The 15,656-nt window shown below is 43.9% G+C and overlaps 1 protein-coding gene across 1 annotated transcript in view; it reads left to right on the top strand.

Annotated features, from left to right (window-relative positions):
* KIF21B (kinesin family member 21B) overlaps window positions 1-15,656 on the top strand; it is a 411,687-nt gene that overhangs the window by 210,032 nt on the left and 185,999 nt on the right. The window contains exons 22-23 of the mRNA XM_075335818.1: window positions 2,485-2,614; window positions 6,243-6,303. Of these exons, the coding sequence (XP_075191933.1) occupies window positions 2,485-2,614; window positions 6,243-6,303 (191 nt within the window). The remainder of the gene's footprint in view (window positions 1-2,484; window positions 2,615-6,242; window positions 6,304-15,656) is intronic.

The raw sequence follows: 15,656 nt of genomic DNA, 5'->3' as shown, positions 1-15,656 counted from the left end.
CAAATTTTATAGTAGTCATTCAGAAATCCATAGAGGCCAGGACTTCTAGGTTGTGGTACATCTGCTGTATTTTTTGTTTTAAAATATTTTATAGGATAATTTGAACATAAAGGGTATATACAATACAATACAGTACATTACCATAAATAACAATTAAAAGCTTGCCATAACCTAGTTACTTACTCATATTGTACATAAACATTTAACACATAAGGAGCTGAAACATAATGGAAAAGAGGAAGGGAAAGAGAAAGGTAGGGAATGAAATATTTATTGGGGAAGAGGTAAAGAGCAGGAAGGAGAGGGAAATCCCTTAAAAAGGGAAAGATGAGAAGCATCTAAACATCTTCAATTACATTATAATTCAGTTCTTGGATAAGTCGTGCTAAATATTAATGCATAGATTTAGTAGCGGAGGATTATGTAAAGTCTTGAATATAACTTGCTAAAGGTAGAGTACAGTATAATATATTCCTTGGAGAAAGGTCAACAGCTAGAAGGGGATAAAAAGTCAGGTTAATAATACATATCAAGCAATATTTAGCTCACGATGTTTACTATGCTTGCCCAGGTCAAGATTAAACCTCAACTCTGGGGGGAAAGAGTTCGGCCTTTAGGTGAAACAAACAGTTCTTGAATTAAGGTCCTTAGTCCACCATTAAATAAAGGAGTACTAACGGATGTTCCAAGAAAAGAGTAGTAGTTCCAAAGTATAAAGTTAGTGGTGGAGTATCCATTGTAATCCTACAGTAGACTTATAAATGGTAGATCCAGTAGGGCTGAAAGATTTAGTATTCTTTTCAGTTAAAAACTCCTAAGATCAAGATCCATATTTTCAGACTAAAACTGATCAGAGACCACGTAAAAAGAATTCTTAAGTGGAGTAGATATGATGGCCATTCTGATTAATGTTTATGTTAAAGTGTTGAAGTAACTGAAATTCTTCCTCCGGTGATGAAACAAAGAAGGACTTATGGTTTAAACATAGCTTGATGGTTGCGGACTATGACCATTTATATTTTATTCCACTGTTGATAAGTTCTTTTGTGAAGTCCTTAAAAAGTTTCCTAGCTTGTAAAGTTGACTTACAAAGGTCTTTGAATAATGAGATAGAGTCGAAAGGTCTAGGGAGTTTCATTGAGTTTCTCGTTAATGACAGCAATTTATTCTTTACGTAGAGAGAGGAGAAGGTGACGATTATATCCCTTTGGGTCTCCTTGGGGAGGTAAGAAGGTTTTGGAATTCTATAGGCATCAGACACCAGTTCGTTATTTGAAAGATCTGGTATCAGTGTGCTTGTCATTGTCTTAAGGTAATATTTTAAGTCAGTTGGGATTACCGATTCCAGAACGCCTCTTATCTTCAGATTTTTTCTTCTAGCATAATCCTCAAAATTTTCCTTTTGCATTTTTAAAGTTGAAATGTCTTTACATATTAAATTGATGGAATTATTTAAATCTTCTTTTTCTTGTTGTATAACCAGAATTGCATTATCCATATTTTCAGTTTTCCTTTGGATATTATTGATTTCTGTAGATAAATCTGTAATCTGTGGAGCAAATATTTGTTTGATAGAGGCCAGCATTTCATTGAATATTTTCTTAGCAGATAATTCTGTGATGTGGGTGTCTAAGCAGTCGGTATCATCACAGTCCAGTATTATTGAATCCACAGTACAATCGCTTGGAGGGTAATTACCATCCTCAGCAGACAATCCTGATATACAAGTGTCCGGAGAGTTGCTTGAGGGGTAATTAAGATTTTCAGCAGACAGTTCTAAAGCATGTGTGTCTGTGCAGTAGGTATCATCACAATCCAATATTTTACAGTCTTTTGTACTATTTGCATGAAGGGGAATTAAAATCCTTACCAGACAGTTCAGAAATATGGGTATCTGGGCTATAGGCATCATCACAATCTAGTATTTTAGAGTAATCCGTAATGGAGTCTTTGTCTGTGTTGATGGTACGTTTAATTATATCGCTCATGTTTTTGAGATGTTTATCCATATTGTCCTGAAATGCTTGACATAACTTTATTAAATATGATCTGGTGATTGGGGAGTTAGAAGCAGGGATATTACTTAATGATAGAGAGTCTTTTTCCCAAAAGGAATCCTTTGAACTCATAAAGCTGTCTCTTGTGAATTGAAGATTCTCAGAGCTGATAGATGCAGTTGCATTTTTAATTGCAGTATATCTTCTGTATTAATAAAAATGCATTTAAAACTGCTGCTTCTCTCTATTTTCCCTGGAGCTGACTGACAGGTATTAGGCAGTTCTAACTGTTTAAAACAGGTTCTTCATTTGGGTTTCATTTTTCTCCTTCATGGAAATTGTGGTGGTCTCTAATATTGTGCAAAAACATCTACTATACCAAGGGAATGAAATCTGATTGTATTTTATATATATATATTTTTTTACTTCCTTGTTTTAGTATAGTTTACTAGAATGCTAATTTCTCTTATTTTCAAATCTTTTTAAGGGTCTGCAAGTTGCTCAAAAGGAAGCGCAGATTAGAATATTGGAGGAACGAATTCGACAGACGGACATGACTGGTTTTTCACAAAGTCAAATCCTGCTGGAGAAGTCAGAATGCCAGTCCTTGCAAAATGGTGAGATCAGAGACGAATGCCAGTCCTTTTTTTTCATATATACTGTGTATGTATACAGTTAGGTCCAGAAATATTTGGACAGTGACACATGTTTTGTTATTTTAGCTGTTTACAAAAACATGTTCAGAAATACAATTATATATATAATATGGGCTGAAAGTGCACACTCCCAGCTGCAATATGAGAGTTTTCACATCCAAATTGGAGAAAGGGTTTAGGAATCATAGCTCTGTAATGCATAGCCTCCTCTTTTTCAAGGGACCAAAAGTAATTGGACAAGGGACTCTAAGGGCTGCAATTAACTCTGAAGGCGTCTCGCTCGTTAACCTGTAATCAATGAAGTAGTTAAAAGGTCTGGGGTTGATTACAGGTGTGTGGTTTTGCATTTGGAAGCTGTTGCTGTGACCAGACAACATGCGGTCTAAGGAACTCTCAATTGAGGTGAAGCAGAACATCCTGAGGCTGAAAAAAAAGAAAAAATCCATCAGAGAGATAGCAGACATGCTTGGAGTAGCAAAATCAACAGTCGGGTACATTCTGAGAAAAAAGGAATTGACTGGTGAGCTTGGGAACTCAAAAAGGCCTGGGCGTCCACGGATGACAACAGTGGTGGATGATCGCCGCATACTTTCTTTGGTGAAGAAGAACCCGTTCACAACATCAACTGAAGTCCAGAACACTCTCAGTGAAGTAGGTGTATCTGTCTCTAAGTCAACAGTAAAGAGAAGACTCCATGAAAGTAAATACAAAGGGTTCACATCTAGATGCAAACCATTCATCAATTCCAAAAATAGACAGGCCAGAGTTAAATTTGCTGAAAAACACCTCATGAAGCCAGCTCAGTTCTGGAAAAGTATTCTATGGACAGATGAGACAAAGATCAACCTGTACCAGAATGATGGGAAGAAAAATGTTTGGAGAAGAAAGGGAACGGCACATGATCCAAGGCACACCACATCCTCTGTAAAACATGGTGGAGGCAACGTGATGGCATGGGCATGCATGGCTTTCAATGGCACTGGGTCACTTGTGTTTATTGATGACATAACAGCAGACAAGAGTAGCCGGATGAATTCTGAAGTGTACCGGGATATACTTTCAGCCCAGATTTAGCCAAATTCCGCAAAGTTGATCGGACGGCGCTTCATAGTACAGATGGACAATGACCCCAAGCATACAGCCAAAGCTACCCAGGAGTTCATGAGTGCAAAAAAGTGGAACATTCTGCAATGGCCAAGTCAATCACCAGATCTTAACCCAATTGAGCATGCATTTCACTTGCTCAAATCCAGACTTAAGACGGAAAGACCCACAAACAAGCAAAACCTGAAGGCTGCGGCTGTAAAGGCCTGGCAAAGCATTAAGAAGGATGTCCATGGGTTCCAGACTTAAGGCAGTGATTGCCTCCAAAGGATTCGCAACAAAATATTGAAAATAAAAATATTTTGTTTGGGTTTGGTTTATTTGTCCAATTACTTTTGACCTCCTAAAATGTGGAGTGTTTGTAAAGAAATGTGTACAATTCCTACAATTTCTATCAGATATTTTTGTTCAAATCTTCAAATTAAACGTTACAATCTGCACTTGAATTCTGTTGTAGAGCTTTCATTTCAAATCCATTGTGGTGGCATGCAGAGCCCAACTCGCGAAAATTGTGTCACTGTCCAAATATTTCTGGACCTAACTGTATATATATATATATATATATATATATATATATATATATATATATATATATATATATATATATATATTTAAATAATATTCTGCTCTTGGTTGTCTACTATTTTAAAGGATCATCCTCCCAATAGGTGAGTGTCACTGCACCTTTCAGCCATTTAAGGGATATCCAATTTCAGGTTTTAAACCTAAATAGCCCACAGTCTTGATCCATTTGTTGAATCATCATTATTTTCCTACTGTCACCTCAGCACCATGTCTCTGATGGTCAATACTGTCTTAGGTGGAGTGGTGTCATCACTTCTACAGCACATATGTATGATCTTATAATGTTTTCCTCGGCATGACTGCTGCAGCCAATCACCATGCTGATTGGCAAAAAGAACTGTTGGGAAGCAGGAACGATTATTTTATTTTCATACAGTTACATTCTGGACAATTTAGGCTAGTTTCACACTTGCATTGTTTTCCTTCAGTTGCAATCCGCCGTTTTGGAAAACAGCGGAATCCGTTAACGGATTCCGCTGCTTCCCATAGACTTGTATGGACAACGGATTGCGAGTGATGGACCTGCGTTGCTTCCGCTGGCCGATGCTGCGTTGCTTCCGACGGGCGGAAGGAACGCAGCATGTAACATTTTTTGAGCAGTGGAATCCTTAGGATTTCGCTGCGCATGCTCTCTCTGGCTCCCTGCACACGTAACCAGGGTACACATCGGGTTACTAAGCAAAGCGCTTTGCCTAGTTACCCGATATTTACTCTGGCTACGTGTGCAAGGAGCCAGCACTAACCAGTGTACGCTGGTAACCAAGGTAAATATCGGGTAACCAAGCAAAGTGCTTTGCTTAGTTACCCGATAATTATCCTGGCTACGTGTGCAGGGAGCCCGATACTTTCCCACCTGGCTCCGCCCCTCCCGCACTCCGCATGTACACACGCACACACACAGACAGACGCACACACACACTCACCTGTCCCCAGCCATGCAGTCCCCGCGGCGCTGACGTCCTCAGTGCCATGGCCTCGCTCGGCTCCACCCACCCTGCACTCCGCCCCCCGCACACATTCTCGGTGGCTGAACGATCAGCTGATCACCCTACGACCGGCTGCTGTGAGTGATCAGCTGATCACCCGGCGACCGGCTGCTGTGAGCGATCAGCTGATCACCCGGCGACCGGCTGCTGTGAGCGATCAGCTGATCACCCGGCGACCGGCTGCTGTGAGCGATCAGCTGATCACCTGGCAGCCACTTGATCAGCTGATCGTTCACAATAGTCTGCCGCCGGTAAAACTGTAAAGAAAAAAAATGCAGATTCCGTTGTTTTGTACGATCCGTTGCATCCATTATGCCACTAGATGCAACACATCCGTTGCATCTGTCACACAACGCAATGCAACGGATACCGTTCAACGCAAGTGTGAAACTAGCCTTAATTGCTTTCTGATTTATTTATTTAAAATTTATGCTTATCCAGATTTTCTCTTCTGTGCAGAGCTTACATAAAAGTCACCATCTCTTCATAGCTGGTTGGTAGCCTAGACCAAGTGCTCATGAACTAAGTTAGAAAACAGCCGCGAACACGCCTCTTGGGCTTGAGTTCAACGTATGGTTCTCGAGCCACAAGTTGGGAACCCTTGTTCAAGACATACACAGCCAAAAATCCATTAACAATTGTGGAGTAAATGGAAATTATGTGATATAAAAAAATCCTAGTTGCTCTTAACTATTGATGATATTGTATAATTGAGAATCTCAATATCTGAATCTTTAATCGTTGTATAGTCCAGTTGCCGTTTTTATTTTAATTAGTAGAGCATTTTCAGAAAAACCAGGACTGTGAGTAAATATGCTATGATGTTTTTGCATGAAAACAGTGTCTAACTTTCCTTTTTTATGAATATACTAGTAATTCAGAGGTTGGTTCATCAAAATAATATTTTATTTCAGAGAATGGCTATGCCAGCACAGATGAAGAGGCTTCAGAACTGAGTCAGATGTCAGATGGAAGGTTAGTAAATTCAAACAAAACAATTTTTTTTCCATAGGTGTGATAACAATTGCCATAACCATTATATCCAAAATATTATTATATACAGACCAAATTATTTAACAAACTGTTTTTGTTAACAGATCATTATTTTTAAAAACATAGACAATTGGAATCAATACCTCACATGAAGGCCCTTCTTGCCTTGATTGGGTACAAATGTGTTAGAATTAGAGTTGAGCGCGTTTCGTGGTTCGTGGTTCTCCAGTTCTAGCAGCAAAAAAACCAGCTAATTCCTAGCTGGCTTTCCGCTGTAATAGTGTAAGTCACTCTGTGACTCACACTATTATGACATTTCAGTGTATAGTGTGCGGGAACAGCGCGTTCAGATCACTGCTGTATGGATAATGGCGATCGCCATTTTTTTTTTTCCTTCTCTTCCTTCCCTAAGCGCGCGCGTGTAGTGGGGAGGGCCAGCATGTCAGCCAATCCCAGACACACACACAGCTAAGTGGACTTTTAGCCAGAGAAGCAACGGCATGTGTGATAGGATGTCCATGTCACATGTCCATGCATTATAAAAACGGACATTTTCCTCCAGCACGCCATTATCTGCCTTCTGCGTCTTTGGTGTCAGACATCACTGGCGCAGCTCCTATTGCCGATACAGCACTTTCTATCAGTCCTTTTAAGGGCTCGTTCCGGCAGGGTCAGAGCCATAGGTGACAGGTCCTGAAAACAGAGTTTAACAGCTACACAAGATGACAGCGTCTGTGTAGCTAAGGTCAGGGATTTCCTCGCTGCATTTCCCCATTAGGAGGGATAGAAAGGCAGGCTTCCTTTCCACTACCCAGAGACCCACAACCCTGCCACTGTACCCTCCTGCCCTTTGCACACTCCAACTCATTGTTACTAATCCATTATACTAGCAAACACTGAGTGAACTTAGTGGCATCCTAAACGTGGCTATTGGACTTCTGTATAGTCCCAGTAGTGCACAGATATTTGCAGCACGTCTGCCTGCATGCACACTCAAACTCATTGTTACTAAGCCATTATACTAGAAAACACTGAGTGAACTTAGTGGCATCCTAAACGTGGCTATTGGACTTCTGTATAGTCCCAGTAGTGCACAGATATTTGCAGCACGTCTGCCTGCATTGCACACTCAAACTCATTATAACTAAGCCATTATACTAGCAAACACTGAGTGAACTTAGTGGCATCCTAAACGTGGCTATTGGACTTCTGTATAGCCCCAGTAGTGCACAGATATTTGCAGCACGTCTGCCTGCATTGCACACTCAAACTCATTGTTACTAAGCCATTATACTAGCAAACACTGAGGAAACTTAGTGGCATCCTAAAAGTGGCTGTTGGACTTCTGTATTGTCCCACTAGTGCAAAGATATTTGCAGCACGTCTGCCTGCATTGCACACTCAAACGCATTTGTTACTAAGCCATTATACTAGCAAACACTGAGGAAACTTAGTGGCATCCTAAAAGTGGCTGTTGGACTTCTGTATTGTCCCACTAGCACAAAGATATTTGCAGCACGTCTGCCTGCATTGCACACTCAAACTCATTGTTACTAAGCCATTATACTAGCAAACACTGAGTGAACTTAGTGGCATCCTAAACGTGGCTATTGGACTTCTGTATAGTCCCACTAGTGCAAAGATATTTGCAGCACGTCTGCCTGCATTGCACACTCAAACTCATTATAACTAAGCCATTATACTAGCAAACACTGAGTGAACTTAGTGGCATCCTAAACGTGGCTATTGGACTTCTGTATAGTCCCAGTAGTGCACAGATATTTGCAGCACGTCTGCCTGCATTGCACACTCCAACTCATTTGTTACTAAGCCATTATACTAGCAAACACTGAGGAAACTTAGTGGCATCCTAAAAGTGGCTGTTGGACTTCTGTATTGTCCCACTAGCACAAAGATATTTGCAGCACGTCTGCCTGCATTGCACACTCAAACTCATTGTTACTAAGCCATTATACTAGCAAACACTGAGTGAACTTAGTGGCATCCTAAACGTGGCTATTGGACTTCTGTATAGTCCCACTAGTGCAAAGATATTTGCAGCACCTCTGCCTGCATTGCACACTCAAACTCATTGTTACTTACATAGGGCGGCTTTGCACGTTGCGACATTGCACGTGCGATGTCGGTGGGGTCAAATCGAAAGTGACGCACATCCGGCGTCGCAGTCGATATCGCAACGTGTAAATCCTTTTTGATACGATGAACGAGCGCAAAAGCGTCGTTATCGTATCATCGCTGCAGCCTCCGACATTTCCATAATGCCGGTGCAGCGACAGGTGCGATGTTGTTCCTCGCTCCTGCAGCAGCACACATCGCTGTGTATGAAGCCGCAGGAGCGAGGAACTTCAACTTACCTGCCGCCGGCTGCAATGAGAAGGACGGAGGTGGGCGGATTGTTTACATCCTGCTCATCTCCGCCCCTCCGCTTCAATTGGCCGCCTGCCGTGTGACGTCACTGTGACGCCGCATGACCCGCCCCCTAAGGAAGGAGGCGGGTCGCCGGCCAGAGGGACGTCGCACGGCAGGTATGTGCGTGTAAAGCTGCCACTAGATATCGAACGTGCGACGGGGGCGGGACTATCGCTGCAGCATCGGTAACACATTGTTACCGATGTTGCAACGTGCAAAGCCCGCCTAAGACATTATAATACCAAAAATTGAGTAAACTTAGTGGCATACAAGAAGTGGCTGTTGTACTCTATTAGTGCCCCACTGGTGCAAATCTATGTGCAGCACCTCTGCAGGACACCCTCTTGCTCTGTTTTTAATAAGCTATAATGATAGCAAAAAATACTGCCATTTAGTGGCATCATAGAACTGGATGTTGTATTCCATTATTGTCCCACTGGTGCCAAGCTATTTCTAGCACCTGTGCAGGACACCCTCCTGCTCTGTTTTTAATAAGCTATAATGATAGCAAAAAATGCTGCCATTTAGTGGCATCATAGAACTGGATGTTGTATTTCATTATTGTCCCACTGGTGCCAAGCTATTTCTAGCACCTGTGCAGGACACCCTCATGCACATTTTGCTACGCTAATGTTATAGCAAACTCAGGGAATTCATTGCTGCATTTGATAATTCGGAGGGATAGAAAGTGAGGCTTCCTTTAGCTTTTCCTTCTGTTCATAGACAGCATCTCCAAGTCCACACCCGAAGAGCAATTTCTCCTCCACGTGTAAGTGTGGAGAGGCAGCTAGTGCGCATGCGTGTGCCGATTTACCCCAGCTGCAGCCTAACTACAGTGTTTCGCCTAGTGAGTATGCTCAGCCTGACTGTGCCATTCCTGACGCTAAGTCTTCATTTCGGGATACAGCGCATGCTCCCACACTTAGTGTGAAAAGCCTCTTTGCACAGGTACTTGCATTCCGTGCCGGGTCTAAGTCCTGTTTTGTGCCGAGACACCATGCTAAAGCTGATAGTCTTTTTTTCAGAGACTCTATTTCATGCAACTGACCATGCTCAGGCACTTACTGCATCAGAAACTAGGTCCGGTAATGAGCTCTTTGGCCCTGCCCCTGATGTGGGGGGGCCCATATAGACCACAGGGCATCAGGTGTCCTGACGATGTGGCCAGGCCACTCCCAAATGGCTTGCAGAGGCCCGCCCCTATGACTTGTCACCTCATTATTGATGGTCAGACGATGACTGGTGAGGTGTTTGTGTCGTGGCAGCCATGAGGTCATTATTGAAGTTGCGGTTCCAAATAGGATGCTAGTTATGCCACTCATGACGTGTCACTCTGCTTTTGTCTCCAGGAGGTGCATTGTGGTCCACCCTGGTTTGGGGCGGACCCAGGTTATAAAACGGGCTGGAGCCAACAAGGAGGTGCGCAGTCTTCTATTATGCTCCGAAAGAGCACACCTCCATGTGTTGAACCCATTGCGGCTTTAGGCCAGAGGTAGGCAGGGATAGGGCGTCGATGCAGGCCGCCACCACAGTTGGTAACGCAGAACGGTTAAGACCAGCTCCTGTCCTACAAGTCCTGCTTGTGCAGCCCAGTGGCATTAACAGGCCTGCTGCTGCTGATGCGCCTGCTGTCCACAGGTGTGGCCCCAATGCACACGGTCAGCGTACTCAATGGCCCCTGTGATGTTAACAGGGAGTTCCTGGGCTGGGTGGGCGTGTGGACCCTGTGACGCTAACAGGGCTCCCAGTCTCAAGATCCGAGTGGCGTCTAACTCGGTTCAGGCAACTATTAGTTTCATAGCCACACAGATCTGTATCCTCCACCTAACCTTCCATTTGCCAACCTCTCCTTTTCCATATGGGAGCACGGTGGACATTGACTGCTGATGGGGATATATACCTTTCTCTTTAATTTTCGTTATATACCGGTAACATAGTATATACCACCTTATCCAAATCTGCCAGTCCCACCGTAACAGATGGTGTTTCTTCATCAAATGTTACTTTTGCTTAACCACCAAACCCACGGACAAAAACTTTTTTCCCCTTTCCAACACACCTGTTCCCCTTTCCACCAGCATTTGTCCTTTTTCAACTCATTTGGTACATGACCAAAAGTGCAACTCTGCAGGGACACCGTACTCAATGCCATCTCAGCCCAGCAGCCAGCCCTCGGTCCCTCAGATGTGGACAAATAAAAGCCCATTTCCTCCTATCCATGACAAAGCGTTGAGATTCACTCTGTGCAGCACTGGTGTTTACTGGAAAAGCAGATCTAAGAATCCGTACCACCTTCTGCAGATACTCCTGTATACGTGCGTCCCTTTCTATGGCTGGAATTATTTCGCCAAATTTTGTCTTGTACCGGGGATCTAACAGTGTGGCAACCCAGTAGTTAGCATTACTTCGAATTCGTACAATCCGAGGGTCATGTTGTAGGTAGTGCAGCAAGAAGGCGCTCATGTGTCTTGTGCATCCAGGAGGACCAAGTCCTTGGTTTGTTGGTGGCAGAGAGGTGAGAATCGTGCCTCCTTCCTCTGCCCTCTCCCCCCAACCTCTCACTCATCTGCTGAGTCTTCCATGCCCATCGCAAGTTCATCCTCCATTTCTTCATGGGCTCCTGCACCTTCCTCAACAATTTTTGCTGATATATTGCGCCCTTGTTAATCCCTATCCCCCCACCATGACTGCCGCCTAGGTGCCGCTCAACGTATGGACCTTGTACATCTTATTATCCCTTCTGCATATGACTCCTCCTGTACTTCCTCCCCTTCCTCTTGGACCAACACCTGACTCCGAATAATGCTTACAGTGTGCTCCATCTTGTAGATGACCAGAATTGTCACGCTGAGAATGGCATCGCTAGTGCTAAACATCTTCGTCGACATTTGTAAACTGTGGTCCTTTATCTGACACCACTCCAGCAGCGTGATATGCACCACCTCTGGATCAAGTTAGCCCAGGGTATACATCATACCGTATTTCAGCAGGGCTCTGCGGTGCTGCCACAGACGCTGCAACATGTGCAGATTCCAATTCCTGCGTGTCGGAACATCGCATTTCCGGCGTTTAACCGCCAGACCCTAAGACTTCAGGAGCGATGAAAGTTGTTGAGCTGCTGGGTGCGAAGGATGAAAGTGAGCACATAGCAGCGTGCCCGCTGCACAAGGCCATGTAGGCCGGGATGGTATTTTAAAAATTGCTGGAGAATCAGATTCAACACGTGAGCCATACAAGGCACGTGTGTCACATTGCCCTGACGAAGGGCCGCAGACAGGTTTGCATTATTGCCGCACACGGCTGTTAAGTCACCAACGTAGTCCACTCAATCAATTTGTACTCCGGTCGCCAGGTGACAACGTGTTCCTTTCGTGCATAGTGCTGATGATGGGAAAGGAGTCGATGCCAGCGGCGCAAGTGGACACAGGTTATGGTCACCCACTGGGTTGCGTTACCTTGACAGATACAGAACCACAGGCTGAATGTAGGTGGTGGGTATCTCACAGATGAAGTACCATCATTCAGCTACAACCAATGGGAAGACACCGCACCCTTTTTTAGGCCCCTCCTGTCTGCAGACTACTGCCAGAGAAAGCTATGAACCTTTTGTAATTATTACCCCCAGTTCAGTTTTATGAGTTTGTGTGCTTGTTACCTGACTACTTTTCCTGCTTGCTGATTATGTACCTCGTTGGCCGATCCGCATTTCACCTCTGCTTGTTTTCTGATAAAGTCCTGGCCATCCCATTCTGTTCCTCTTCCTCAATTAATGTTTTTGAGCCTGCATGACTACTATTCTCTGGAACTGCAGCCTTCCACAGGTATTGATCAACTTGGGCCCTGTGTAATTCCAAATCACTGTATAGGGGTTAAAGGGTTTCAGGGTTCTGGGTGTTCAGCTTGGTGAGTGGCTTGCCTCTAGCCTATCCTTTACAGCCCATCTGAGTGTGTCGATCCAGGCAGGCGTTACACCATGCCCTGGTCAGAAGGCCATGTAGGCCGGGATAGTGTTTTAAAAATTGCTGGACAACCAGGTTCAACACGTGAGCCATACAAGGCACGTGTGCCACATTGCCCTGAAGAAGGGTCGCAGACTGGTTTGCATCATTGTCGCACCCGACCTTCCCTGGCTGCTGGTTGAGTGGAGACAACCATTGATGAAACTCGGTCTCACTCTCCAGAGCTAACCGTCCACAATTCCTCAGCGGTGTCTCACATTTCCCCTACATTTCAAAGTAAACATTTGACCGCCTGATGGCCTTGAGCTCTGCTGCCAGCATAGTAAGGAGGTGTGTGGGATTCCTTGGGCGCAGTTATAAGGAAGGGTGGACTGACCACACAGGGTTTGAGCCGAGGTGGAGGACCCACACGAGGTTGAGGAGGCAGAAGCAGTGGAGGAACTTGTACATACAGAGGAAGGATTGACACACAAGTCGTGGGGACGGCAAGACTTGTACAGCAAACCCTTCTCCATCTCTCACCATAGTTACCCAGTGCCCAGTCAGCAACATGTAACTCCCCTGTCCATGCTTACTGGTCCAAGTATCTGTGGTGAAATGCACCCTGTCACACACAGAGTTTCTCAACGAATCGGTGAGGTTGTGTGCGACCTACTGTGGTAGCGCGGGCACGCCTTTCTTGGAGAAGGAGTGACGACTGGCCATCGGCTCTTGGGGCACTGCAATGGGCATAAGGTCTCGAAAATCCTCGGTCTCAAAAGGGTGTAAAGGCAGCCTTTCTGTTGCCAACAAGTTGCAGATGATGAAACTCAACCTCTTAGGCATGTCATGCCCTTCGAAAATCATGTAAAACACAGCGAGGGGACTCCAACCACAGTCTCCCTCGTTGCCACTAATTGGGCCACACACACCCCACTTGACTGGCATCAGTTGACCCCCCTTTTGAAAAAGAAAAAGATGCTTTGCATGAAGCACTCTCAAAAATATGCGTGCCTTTCCCGTCCCCTGGCTGACCCAGGGGAAGAAAAGTCCTCTGAGAGCCATGACTTGTTCATCTTGGTTCTTTTAGAAACACAGCGAGGGGACTCCAACCACAGTCTCCCTCGTTGCCACTAATTGGGCCACACACACCCCACTTGACTGGCATCAGTTGACCCCCCTTTTGAAAAAGAAAAAGATGCTTTGCATGAAGCACTCTCAAAAATACGCGTGCCTTTCCCGTCCCTTGGCTGACCCAGGGGAAGAAAAGTCCTCTGAGAGCCATGTCCACATTGTCAGTGGACAGACACGTGTGCTTATCTGCCAGCAGACCCCCAGCAGCACTGAAGACAGGTTCGAGAGAACGCTGGCTTCAGGACACGACAAGATCCCCAAGGCGTACGTGGCAATCTCAGGCAATTTATCCAGATTGGAAGCCTAAAATGAGCAGGGCTCAAGTTGCACAGTAATGGCATCGATGTTTCCTTGCATATACTCATATATCTGTGTGTCCTCCTCTTTTTCCTTGTCCAGCTCTTTTGTTTTCGCATGAGTATATGTCCTTGTCACTTTCCCATGTGTTTGTGTTGTGTTGTGAGTTGTTTTTCACCTTTTGGACACCTTTGAGAGTGTTTTCTAGGTGTTTTTATGTGTTTGTGAATGCCTGCCATTGTTTCCTATGCAATTCGAGTTCGGTTCGTCGAACGTTCGACGAACCGAATTCGAATGGGAGCTCCGTTCGGCGAACCGACCTCGAGCCGAACCGCGACCGGTTCGCTCATCTCTAGTTAGAATACTGTAAAAATATGAGGTATGAAATACTATAGTACACTGTGCACACATTTTTAGGCAAGTGAGTCTTTTGATCAAGTCATGTTTATTAAGATTTTCCAACGACAAGCTGTATAAACTTGAATGCTCATTGAATGGAGCATATGAGGTGATGTTTATTTGTGTAATGAAGGAGGCTGTCGCTTAAGGATATCAACACCTTTTTTCAAGGTGCGCAGAATTATTAGGCAGTTTATTTTTCTCAGGCAAAATGGGCCCACCAACCAAAAAAGATTTAACCAGTTCACGACCTTTGATGTATCCAGACGCCATGGTCTGGAAGAGGCACCTGATCTATGATATATGGGTAAGTTATGGCACAGGAGCCCAGTTTAAAGGGAATTTGTCATCAGGTTTTTGCCATCTACCCTGAGAGTAGCATAATGTAGTGGCAGAGATCCTGATTCCAACGGTGTGTCACTTACTGGACTGCTTAGTATAGTTTTGTTAATAATTACTGATTAATCAGCAGTAAATTATCATTAGAGGACTACACTTGGCGTGCTGCCAGGTAGCCCAGCATATTTATGATTTCTGTATAACTGCTAGATCTGCAGGATAGAAAATATTGATTTAAATCAAAATTACAGCAAACAGCTCAGTAAGGGACACATCATTGGAATCAGGGTCTCTGTCTCTACATTATGTTGCTATCAGATGAGGTAGCAAAAATCTGGTGACAGTCGAGCTCTGGTTATATCACTAGTGATCGCAGCATTTTGGAGGCTGGGAAAGGGAGTGTCTCCTCTCTTTCATCTAATTACGATCCCCTTGATGTGATTGTGATGTCCCAATCGTTACCATGGCAATCCGAAGTCAAATAAGGACTTCCAGGTTTGCTGGTTATAGTGGATTGTTAGACCATGCAGCAGCATGGTCTAAGAGGTGTTCTGTAATTGTCACACTGACAAGTGTAATGCATTACTACAAGGATAGCAATGCATAATACCAGCAATTAGACCAATAAATGTTAATGTCCTATATAGGGACTAAGTAAAAAAAAATAAAAATAAGTTAAATAAAATTGTAAAAATATTATTTTTTAAAAATCCAAAAATAAATAACAAAACAAATATTATACCAATAAATATTTAGATTTATGTAATAATAAACAAAAAGTACACATATTTGGTATTG

The sequence above is a fragment of the Anomaloglossus baeobatrachus genome, chromosome 2, assembly GCF_048569485.1.
Source record: "Anomaloglossus baeobatrachus isolate aAnoBae1 chromosome 2, aAnoBae1.hap1, whole genome shotgun sequence".
Classification (NCBI taxonomy): domain Eukaryota; kingdom Metazoa; phylum Chordata; class Amphibia; order Anura; family Aromobatidae; genus Anomaloglossus; species Anomaloglossus baeobatrachus.
This window is presented reverse-complemented; position numbering and strand designations above follow the sequence as displayed.